At 39.3% G+C, this 11,352-nt stretch overlaps 1 protein-coding gene across 1 annotated transcript; it reads left to right on the top strand.

The window, feature by feature from the left end:
* The first annotated feature begins 42 nt into the window (after window positions 1–42).
* zgc:92313 (uncharacterized protein LOC436869 homolog) lies at window positions 43–11,138 on the top strand. Its single transcript, XM_027163212.2, has 7 exons — window positions 43–277; window positions 1,075–1,098; window positions 3,356–3,441; window positions 8,821–8,897; window positions 9,127–9,398; window positions 10,432–10,592; window positions 10,748–11,138. Exons 1-7 carry the CDS (start codon window positions 223–225, stop codon window positions 11,003–11,005), a joined length of 933 nt encoding a protein of 310 aa, XP_027019013.2. The 5' UTR covers window positions 43–222; the 3' UTR covers window positions 11,006–11,138.
* The last annotated feature ends 214 nt before the right edge of the window (window positions 11,139–11,352 follow it).

Raw genomic sequence — 11,352 nt, 5'->3', positions numbered from 1 at the left:
GCTATAAGCAAGAGCCACACCCTGTGTAGTAAACCTAAACAGGAACCTGGTAGATGTTTGTAATTGGCCCTTGAGCCGAAACTCGCTTCGTTTTCCTCGACTATTTTCCTCTTGAACGAAACTTGGAGTAATCAGAGTTTCAGTGAACTTTACATTTGGCTCTTGTGTGGAGTTTTTGTGCATTTGTTTCATTGTAATCGCTCAACAAACGACTTGGAGAGGATGCAACGTTTCCACTTTGGTTGGTCTTTGGTTCGCTGTTGCTTGGTTTTACTCGGTGAGTATTAAACAAACTTTATCGACCTGAGAGAGAAATGGTGAAAATTTCTAATGATGGCGAAAATTTCTAATGATGGCGAAAATTTCTAATGATGTGACGTAGTTTAATAACACAAACAGTGCTCGAATATATCCGCTGAACCTGTACTCTACCTCCTACCTGTTATTTACCTGAGGCGGTAACACAAGCTCCTGGGATATAGAGAAAGGTGCAGGTGACTTCAGGAGTTATTTAATAATGATGCCTTATTATCGTGAGAAATAAAACAAGGTATATTAACGTTTCCTGGAGAAAGCGGCGATGTGGTGAGCTTAGTGGTTAAGGCGTTGGACTACTGACCGGAAGGTCATGAGTTCGAATCCCAGGTCCACTAACCCTCATTTGCCCAGTAACTCTGGATAAGGGTGTCTGCTAAATGCCAGAAATGGATCAAATAATTTCAACTAAAAGTAGAAGTTTGAAGCATATCTGATAATTGTAATATATATATATGTGTGTGTGTGTGTATGTGTATATATATAGGACCATTGTTATGTATATATATAGGACCATAATTATATATAAAATGTAAGCATAAAATACAGTAACAAATGACCAAACACATATAAAGTTCATGTTAGAAACCTGATTTTCCATTAATAAGAGCTTTGTGTTAATTTTTTCTTAAAGCTGTATCTCTTGAGTGTTCTATTTTATACACGAGAATGTGTGTTTATGTAGCAGGCTTTCAGTATGAGTTGTTTTAGCTTTAGTGAATTGACAAGTTTTCCTTTTTTCCCCCCTTTCTTGCAAAGGACTTTGGACAAGTCATGCACAAGGTAAGTGTGTTTGTGTGTGTGTTTGTGTGTGTGTGTGTGTGTGAGCGAACACTGGTCTGCCTTGGAATGCTGTCCCTTAAGCCCCAAAGCATATCTCTTCACTCCATTCTTTTTCGAATTCTTCTTACTTTAGAAAATATATTTGTTAGTAATGCTGTTCATTTGCATTTGGGTTAAGACATTCACCTTCTATTTACATGTGCATAATGAGCACAGGTGTCCAAAAAAAACATCTAACAGACCTGCGGTGTTCCTAAAAAGATTGTAGTTGATCTAATAAAAAGAAAAACAAAAAGTTTTGTTAAAATTTAACTTGAACTTGAGATTAAGCTCAAACATCTACTGTGATTTTCTCTTAAGCAGACACAATCATGCTCATGCTAGATTAGGTTCAGGTTAGGTCATGTTATCAGTATAGTTCTGTAGTCTGATGGCTGTTTTTCATATACAATGATTAATAACAAAATTAATAGGTATCTAAATAGTTGCTTTTATGTCACTGTTTATTGATAGAAATGCTATACAACTCAATCAACTAGGAAATGAGCAGTGACACTGATACATACTAGAATCATATCCGCTACTTAAATGTCGTTTGCTTGCTTGTGATTATTACCCCAACATTTAAAATGAGGTCAAATATAGATGTGATATGCATGCATCACTTGTGTGGTCACAAAGCTTGTGAAGCCGCAGACAACCGCTAAAGGGCTTCAAGATGCAGACTTACCTAGATGAAACCTGGCTGCATTTTTATTCTGTTCTTTAGCTAATCATGTGACCCTGAACTATAGGAACTACAGATATATTAAGTGTAGGATTATATATATGTATATTTACACCTAATATATCAAGATTGCAAGAAAAATCAGTACAGCTTTAGTCTGCATTTGCATGTGCGTGCAGGTTTGTCCCCCCACAGGGCAGTGATGTAACCTGAATTACCAGTATATGGATTATGACCTCATATGTGAAGAATATACAGTGGATTCAGAAAGTATTCACACCATGTTGTAGATTTGACTTGAATGTAGATTAATGAGTTTAATTATAAGGAAAGTGGATGATTTTCTTGGATATTATTTTTCTAGCTCTGCAAGCGTGTATTTGGGCAGTTTATCCCAATTTTTATGCCAGAGCTCTCCAGCTCGATCAAATTGGATGGCAAGCATCTGTGAACTGCCATCTTCAGGTCTCTCCAAAGATGCTTGATTGGGTTTAAGTCTGGGATTTAGCTGGGCCTTACAAGTATATCGAGGGACTTGCCCCAAAGGCAGTACAGTGTTGTTTTACTCGTATGCTTTAGAGAACTTTTGAGTTACATGCGCTCTGGTGAACATTTTTCTCCCAGAATGTTCCTGCATTTGGTGGCGTTCATTTGTTCTTCAGTTGTTGCCATACTCTCTGTCCCTCTCTATCATTCCCCCTTAACACGATGTTGTCACGAGTTTGTTTCACTACATGGATAATACTAATCTGGTGATCTTCAATGGAAGAGATAGTACTTGCTGTTTTGTTCAGTAAAATCAGAAATTTCAGATTTTGTCTCATTGGTCCAGAGAATCGTTTTATACACGTTTCCAGAACCCAAGCTGACCTGAATTTGACTCCTCTGTTGCTTCTGAGCAGATTCTTGGATTTTGGACTTTTAGACTGACGCTTGGGTTATTTTTTGCCTTCCTGACCAAGCCTCTTCTTTCAAAAAGATCTAATTTGGTGAAATGGCCAACTTTAGGAAAGTTTTTCCAACCCTCTTCTATTTCAAAATGACAGGAGCCACTGTGGTCCCAAGGCCACTCTAAGCCTTCGGTGCTTTGCCTCAGTCTGGTCTTTGGCTCGATTTTTGTCCTGACAGCACAGTTAAAGACCCTGATAGAACCTGGAGCATGCCTTTCCAAACTAGCTAATCTAATCACATGCACCAGGTGGATCCCGGTTGTGTTTTAGACACCTCTCAAGGCTAATTAGTGCAAATGGGAGGCACCGGATTACTATTTAGTGGGGAGTCTGAGAGTTTTCATTTGCTTTTACTTAGCCATTTATTTGCACATAAATAGCTAAGATTGGCAGTGATATCCAATCGAAAACAAATCAACAGTTCAATAAATGTGTGTATGTAACGTGGCTTATTAACGTAGACCATGGATGTTAAACTACAGGTTACAGAATTAAAAACTGACAATAATGTGATATACTGTAATGTTGATATTACAGGTGTTAAAAGTAGACTGATTTATTTTCCAAATGCGTGTTGCAGAATGCGGCCAGCCACCTCTACAGAGCAGGATAGTTGGAGGATTTGACGCTGCTGAAGGTCACTGGCCGTGGCAGGTCGATATACAGGTACAGTAAATAATGCAATGTTCCGATTAGACGTGTTTAATTTAAATCTTTCTTTTATGATGCATCACATATCACAGTTTACAGTTAATTATGTTGTTATACATTGCATAGTCTACATCAGGCTACCCTCAGATCGGACCTATATTAGTCAGGAGTATAAACAAATCTCAGGCTTAAACCATTAGCATCATGGACTTGACCCACATACAGTTATCATAAAGCGCAGTAATCCATACAAATGATACGATTTGAAGTTTATCAATAAAAGTTTAATTAGTTCATATCCTGCCTACATTTTAACACACGAGTATTTGGAATACAAACTCTGGTATTTTTTGGATTTTCCAGATTTTCATAAACATGAACACGCCTCAAATTTCTTGTGTAAAAGCGCTTTCTTTGTCCCCGTGTCAAATGAAGAACACTTTTGAGTCTTGATGGGTTAAACTGTGACGGGTTTGTCCTACTTTTATTTATTTACTTTGGTCATCCATGCACACTAAGGAATTCCCCCAAAAAATTATAAAAAATTGTAAAGTGTTATTGGTATACGCTTTTGTCAAAGGGTGTAGATCAGCCAAAGTGAGATGTGCAATGTGGAGTGTACGCTGTACTTACAGGATTAAGGTATGTTGTATGTACCGCCTTGATGCCTTAACTCGGTAAGTGCCGAAGTATCCATATATTTTTTTTTTATTATTATTATTTTTTTTTTATACTGTCTTTAGCATACGATTTTGAACACTTGCTGCTAAGGTCTCCTTGTTTTGCAAATTTAACACCACTTCATGCTAATAACACTCGGTGTAATTAATATCACAGTATTTCCTATAACTGATGGCTATCAGATAATTGACATGTAATTAAATACAAACCGGGAACATTACGGGATGTTATTCGAGAGTAGATGTTATATGGTTGCTTTGTTTTGCACCTGGTTTAAGGAACTTGTTTTTCGGCTTAAAGTGACCACATCCTTTTTCTGTACATACGCACATATACACACACAATCACATCCGAAAATTTTGGAACAGCAAGACTCACCCATCATTTATACCCTATATGCACTGAAGACACTGGTTTTTGAGATCAACAGATGAATATGGGCTTTAGATCATAATTGCTAGACCTTGGTACCTTTTTGTTTGAACCCACCCCATTTTCAAGTGTTCAGAAATACGGTAACATGTGACTGACTGGTGTTTCTTGTTGCCCCATTAGATCGATTGTTTAAATGGCTAATAGGTCTGAACACCTAGTCCTGATATATGCCTAAGAACACTGCATTTGTTGTTTTTATCAATATTATGGCAGGAGAATGGTTTGCAGCAGAGAAGCATTCTGAAGCTGAGGATATATAATACAACACTATTGAATGTCCTGGGAAAAGTGAGACACTTGTGTAACCGGACATCGAGCAGATTCAAACCTCTCATCAGCAGTAAGAAACAGAAGGCCATATTGGAATTGGCAAAGAAATAGAGATGTGGTGGAAAACACTTAGAGACGTGGTAGCCTAGTGGTTATGACTACTGTTGGAATACTGGTGTTGGACTACTGATCGGAAGGTCATGAGTTTGAATCCCAGGTCTGCCACGTTGCCACTGCTGGGCCCCTGAGCAAGGCCCTTAACCCTCAATTGTATAAATTGTAAGTCACTATGGATAAGGGTGTCTGCTAAATGCCAGAAATGTAAATGTAAACATACAAGGTCATCTGAGAAACATGGTGGTGGTAGTGTCAAAGTGTTATTGCTTAACTCATGATGAAGGCAGCAGAATGAATTCACAAGTCTACAGAATCAGTTTCTGCCAATTTACAGAGAAATTGAGATTTCAGGAGGAATTTCATTATTTCAGCAAGACAAAGATCCAAACACACTGCAAAACACAAGTGTTCCAATACTTTTGGACACAACACCAAAAAAATTTAATGAAATGTGACCAGTGCTATGCTGTTTAACACATCTGTTTTGAATCACCAGGACTGAAAGCTCTGAACTTTTCTCATTCATCTTTTGCTCTCCAACCCAAATATTTTCAGTGTCAAGTCAATTCAAGAAGCTTTTATTGTCATTTCAACCATATATACTGTTGCAGCACACAGTAAAATGAAACGTTACTCCAGGACCAGGGTGCTACATAAAACAAAGACAGAGCTAAGGACTTGTACCCCTTTTCCACCAAAAAGAACCGGGTGCTGGTTCAGAGCTAGCGCTGGTGCTGGTTCAAAGTTGGTTCCACTGGCGAACCTTCTTAAAACCGGTTTGCCTTTCCACCAGCTAGAGAGCCGTCACAGAGCCGAGTCTGACGTCACTGTATACGTGTCACGTTACACAGCAACGTTAGTACAGCAGCAGCAAAAACAAACACATCAACAATGGCGGATGTTGCTTTACTGTTAATGCTCATGGCTTTGTGAAACATTGGCATCCAAACGCAGCAAATCCTACGTGTACGTGCAGCTCCATGTAATCTGTATAAACGGAGATTGTAACAGAGAAAGTACATAACATTATTTTATCACTAACCGAGAAAAAAGTTAGCCTTAGCATGTAGCTACCTACTATCATGTGCGCTGATAATGGATCATATTGCGGTAAAGTAAAAGTGTATTAAACATTAGTATACTTAAGGTACATTATCTAATGCGCTAACAGTAGCCCCACCACCAGCCCTTAACGAAAGCGGCTCTTAAGTCTAGACCAGCAATGTTTTGGGGCCAGTTGTTCAAAAAGTTTAATCTGGATCAAAATGATCCGGATTTGGAGATCTGAAGTTTTGTTTTAAAGTTCTGCTTCAATAAAAGTATATACACTAAATGATACAAATGTATTATTTGACACATTTTAAAGTTTTACGACATTTTCCTCCTGGAATCCACCTTGAAATCCTACCCCGTGTTGGGATCAGGATAATCCTGTTTTCCTGGATCAAAGTTATCCAAGTCCTACTGACAAGTTTTGAACAACTCAAACTGAAGGTTTGATCCAGATTAAAACTAGGATTGGATTTTGAAATCTAATCAGATTTCAGATTCCTTCTTTCCCTGTTGAACAACCCATTTTCAAGATTTGACCCAATCCGATAACCAAAATCCGATCACCTTACCTTTGAACAACTAAAAAGGGGCATTAGTAAGTAGTCCAAGCCACATAAAGTGCATATGTGCAACCTGGTGCAAACAGTGCAAGACAAGGCAAAAAGACAGTACAGGACCAAAGACAGTGTAAACAAAAAAATGAGAAGACGATACACAAAAAACAGAAGCAGCCCCAACCTGTGTAAATACTGTATGTTTAACAATGTTGCGTGTGCAGAAGTACTGGAATGAACACTGTATTTTAGCAGCAGTTACATGAGATATCGTAAAGGATTGTGCAAAACAGCAAACGACTGAAATGTGAGACAGCATGTGCAAAGAGCAAAGAAACCGTGTGCAAAAACAGCATGTAAACAGTTTGATGGCTATATGTTTGAAGAGTGTGTACATGGTGTAGGTCTGTCAGTCATAAATTTTGGCACCCTTGCCATTTTGTTGATTTGAATACTGTAACTACTTAGTACTGATTAATTGGAAAACACAATTGGTTTGGTGGCTCATTAAGCCTTGAACTTCATAGACAGGTGCATCCAATCATGAGAAAAGGTATTTAAGGTGGTCAAGTGCAAGTTGTTGTTCTCTTTGACTCTCCTCTGAAGAACGGCAACATGGAGGCCTCAGAACAATTGTCAAATGACCTGAAAACAAAGATTGTTCAACATTATGGTTTAGGGGAAGGCTACAAAATGTGATCGCAGAGATATAAGCTGTCAGTGTCCACTGTGAGGAACATGGAAGACCACAGGCACGGTTCTTGGCCAGAAGTGGCAGCCTGTGTTAAATATTTGAGAGGCAAAGGATGGTGAGAACGGTCAAAAACAGCTCACAGACCACCTAGAAAAACCTACATCAACTTGCTGCAGATGGTGTCACGGTGCATCGTTCAACAATTCAGTACACTTTGCACAAGGTGAAGCTGTACAAGAGTGATGCGAAAGAAGCCTTTTCTGCACACACGCACAATTGGACAAGACAGATTAAGTTTGGAATAAGCTGTTGTGGGGTGATGAAACAAAGATTAAGTTATTTGGTCATAATAAGGGGTGTTCTGCATGGTGGCAAAAGAACACAGCATTCCACAGCAAATTGCTGATCCAAACACCAAAATATTTATAAATGGAAAATCATGGAAATTGTCAGGGGTGCTTAAACTTTTGCATACGACTTTAATAACTCAGTCTGTTTACATCCATGGTGAGCTGTAAACAATCTCAAAATGCACAACTCAGCAAACCTCGATGTAGACGAGCTACAACAGCAACAGACATCAGGTTTCAGTCCTTTCATCCAAGAACAATGTGGGTATTTTCCACATCCATTTTGAGCAGGTGCATAAAATCCATAACAGAGATAGGTATCTGTATAGAAAACACTGGCAATAGAACGGGTCACAGTGAAGAACTGAGGGCCCTTAAACGTGGTCTTGTCATCAAATGCCTTAAGATCAGTCAGTTGGTCTATGACCAAGCTATAGCTCACCAGCCATAGCTATACTGTGATTGTGACAGAAGCTTGTAGCAGAAGCAACAGCATTGCAACCACCATCATTTTCCTAAAAGTGTCGTGACCAGCTGCATCACTGCGTGGTATGGCAGCACTACTGTGTACGACCGCAGACGTCTGCAGAGAGTGGCGAGGACTGCTGAGAAGATCATCAGAACTCCACTGCCCTCTCTGCAGGCCATTTACCATCGCCAAGTCCACCGAGTCCAAAGTAGAGCTGCATCCATCCTTAAAGACCACCCCCCCCCCCACACACACACACACATACACACACTGTTGAGGACTGTTCATACTCCTATCCTCAGGACGGATATACATGAGTATAAAGTGCAGGACAACCAGACTAAAGAACTCCTCAGCTATTAGACTCCTAAACAGCCACCCACCTCAGTGAACAGTCAGTCCAACTGTTCACCTCATTATAACATTGTAATTTATATTGTTGCTATTACCACCACCATTATACACCGCTAATATTATTCATGTAGCCCCATCTTAATTTTGCACATCTGTTTTTGTCATTGCTGCTATTGTTATACTATTTGCACTTTCTTGAAATATTATATTAATATTTGCACTTCTAGTAATGTTATTGCTGCTTTAAATACCTGGGTTATTCCTGCCATTATTATTGTATATTTCACTCACTTGCAATACTATATTATACTGCATTTATATAATGTACAGTTTGTGTGTACAGTGTGTACTACAGTGTGTTTTTATTAAATAAATATGTTACAGCAGCAATAAAATGCATAAATTATTTGTTTACAGGGTTCGGGAGTACATGTATGTGGAGGAACACTCATTTCTGAGACCTGGGTTTTGTCTGCAGCTCACTGTTTCCCAAAGTAAGTTTCTATACTTTTTTTTTTCTTACTTGAGATGTTTCCATGCAGAAGAATTCTGTCAAATCTATCAGTTATTTACACTGTTTAGTTCTGAATGAACAGAAAGCTTGCATCCATGCAGGAACCTTTTCCTTTTACTCGTATACAAATGCGATCATGCTTAATAAATGACCGTTCAGGATTTTAGCTGTATTCAGCACATCTGTCTTTGTCTCTCACTGTGTTTTAGTCCTTCGGACACGTCCCAGTACCTGATCTATGCAGGGCGTCTGCAGCTGAATGGCTGGAACCAGTACGAGACGACACATCGGGTTAATCGTGTGGTGGTGCCATATGGCTACACGGACCCACAGCTGGGCCAGGACATTGCTTTAGTGGAGTTGACTACCCCAGTCATCTGGTCTAATCATGTCCAGCCTGTGTGTGTTCCTAATGCAGATGTTTCATTTCCTGGAGGAACCATGTGCACCATCACTGGCTGGGGAGACATTAGAGACGGAGGTGAGTGCGGTTGGGGATGCTAGACTTAGAGGTCAGTGTGAAGAAGGAAACATCAATTAAAAACACACCGAGTGAGTTTGAGTGCGTGTTTGCATTAATAGATTATTTGGCAGAGTAATTGTAGTGAGGAACAGATAACAGAATTTCATGCAGAAAAGAGAGGAAATTAAGAAAAAGCAACTTAAGCCAGGTTTTTGGGCAAAGAACTACACATCAGGCCATCCTTAAAAATATTCTTGTTTGCCGTAAACCGACCGACCCTGTCAATTTAGGACCGACTCAATTTTTTATTTTATATTTTTGCTTTAAGTCCGACCGACTTGCCGGTTGTAAATTTGCGTTAAGACCGACCTTTTTTTTTTTTTTTTTTTACACTCTTTAAACAACTAATACAAAAGCAATAAAATAATATTAACGGGTTCGGGCACCATAATACATCTAAAAAAAATCATTAAAACAGCTGGACACCGCTTTAACTTGGCACGAAGTTCTGGAAAAACTGTGTCCAGCATCAAAATAAGGTTTGCGATGATGCACCCGAAGGCACGGGTTGATGACCCAGTCAGTGATGTCACAATATGCTAATTTGTTTAAAGTTATACCTACATAATCACCGTCACCAAAATTGTACTTTGAAATTTGAAAAAAAATACATAGACCTACCAACTGACCCTTTTTTATTTTTTTAAATACTGTTACTGCAAACCAAAATATTTTTAAGGATGGCCTTTTTATTATGTTAAATGAGGAAGTAAATAGAGCTCTGTTGTTGTTTCTCCCTGTTTGGGGTTAGCACAGCAGATCATCCTGATCCATCCTGACCCTTACCCCCCATGTTATCTAGGCTTAGGCCTGGCACTGAGCATTAACCCCTCAGTGGCTGGGTTACACCGCCAGGGACCTAAAGCACCACCCTGTAATAAGTCAAATTTTGTTGGAAGTTGTAGAAGATGGTTAGAGAACACAAAATAGGAATGAGGTGAGAAGATATGGCTTAGTGTAACATTTTCCCATCTTCTGTCTCTGGGTCTAGTCTCTTTGCAAGGGGTGGGAACTCTGCAGCAGGTGCAGGTGCCAATCATTGATCAAACTGCCTGCCAGGACATGTTCCAGATCCAAGCCACAGAGCAGGTTAATATTCGCTTTGACATGCTGTGTGCTGGCTTTCAAAAGGGGGGAAAAGATTCCTGCCAGGTAAGTGTGTGTGTGTGTGTGTGTGTGTGTGTGTGTTTGACATTTACGACTGGACATACATGCTTAAAACTGTAGACATACAGTAGTTTAATATGGGTATTATACATGATTGCTTTCATTATAGAATTTTCTGAAAAAATTGAATTTCTCTTTAGGGGGATTCTGGAGGACCGCTGGTGTGCCAAACATCTAGTGGCATTTGGCTGCAGGTTGGCATTGTGAGCTTCGGACTGGGATGTGCCCAGCCTAACCGGCCAGGAGTCTACGCTAGAGTGTCAGCCTTTTCCAACTTTATTCAGAGCAATGTTCAAGGAATACAACTGAGTAGCACAGCAGATCACAACTGGACTGGCTGGCTCATCATACTCACCAGGACTGTAATCGCATTAACTTTGGCACAGCTTCTGAGATAATTAACTGTTCTGAAACTTATCAAACACCAAGGGAAGGATAAATTCACAAACCTCAGGGGACATTAATAAGAGGCAATGCAGAGACTGTGATCCTGTTTTTAAACTGTATATTGAATAAATTTTTTTTACTTGCCTTTGCCTTCTGTGTCCACTCTGTGGAATGTGCATAACTAGTTTGATTATAGAAGCGTAACAGTTTAGTCATAAGTGATATGCGGTTTGCACCAGTAAACTCCTGGTCAAACTATTTTAGGAAATCTGTAAACTGCCAGATATGATGACAAAAAGTGAGGAAAATAGGTTTTAATTGTGGGTAGAGAGATCAAGTATTTATTGATTATTTTTTT

The sequence above is a fragment of the Tachysurus fulvidraco genome, chromosome 8 (genome assembly GCF_022655615.1).
Source record: "Tachysurus fulvidraco isolate hzauxx_2018 chromosome 8, HZAU_PFXX_2.0, whole genome shotgun sequence".
Lineage (NCBI taxonomy): Eukaryota > Metazoa > Chordata > Actinopteri > Siluriformes > Bagridae > Tachysurus > Tachysurus fulvidraco.
Note: the sequence above shows the minus strand (reverse complement) of the source record. Positions and strands in the feature narration are given on the sequence as shown.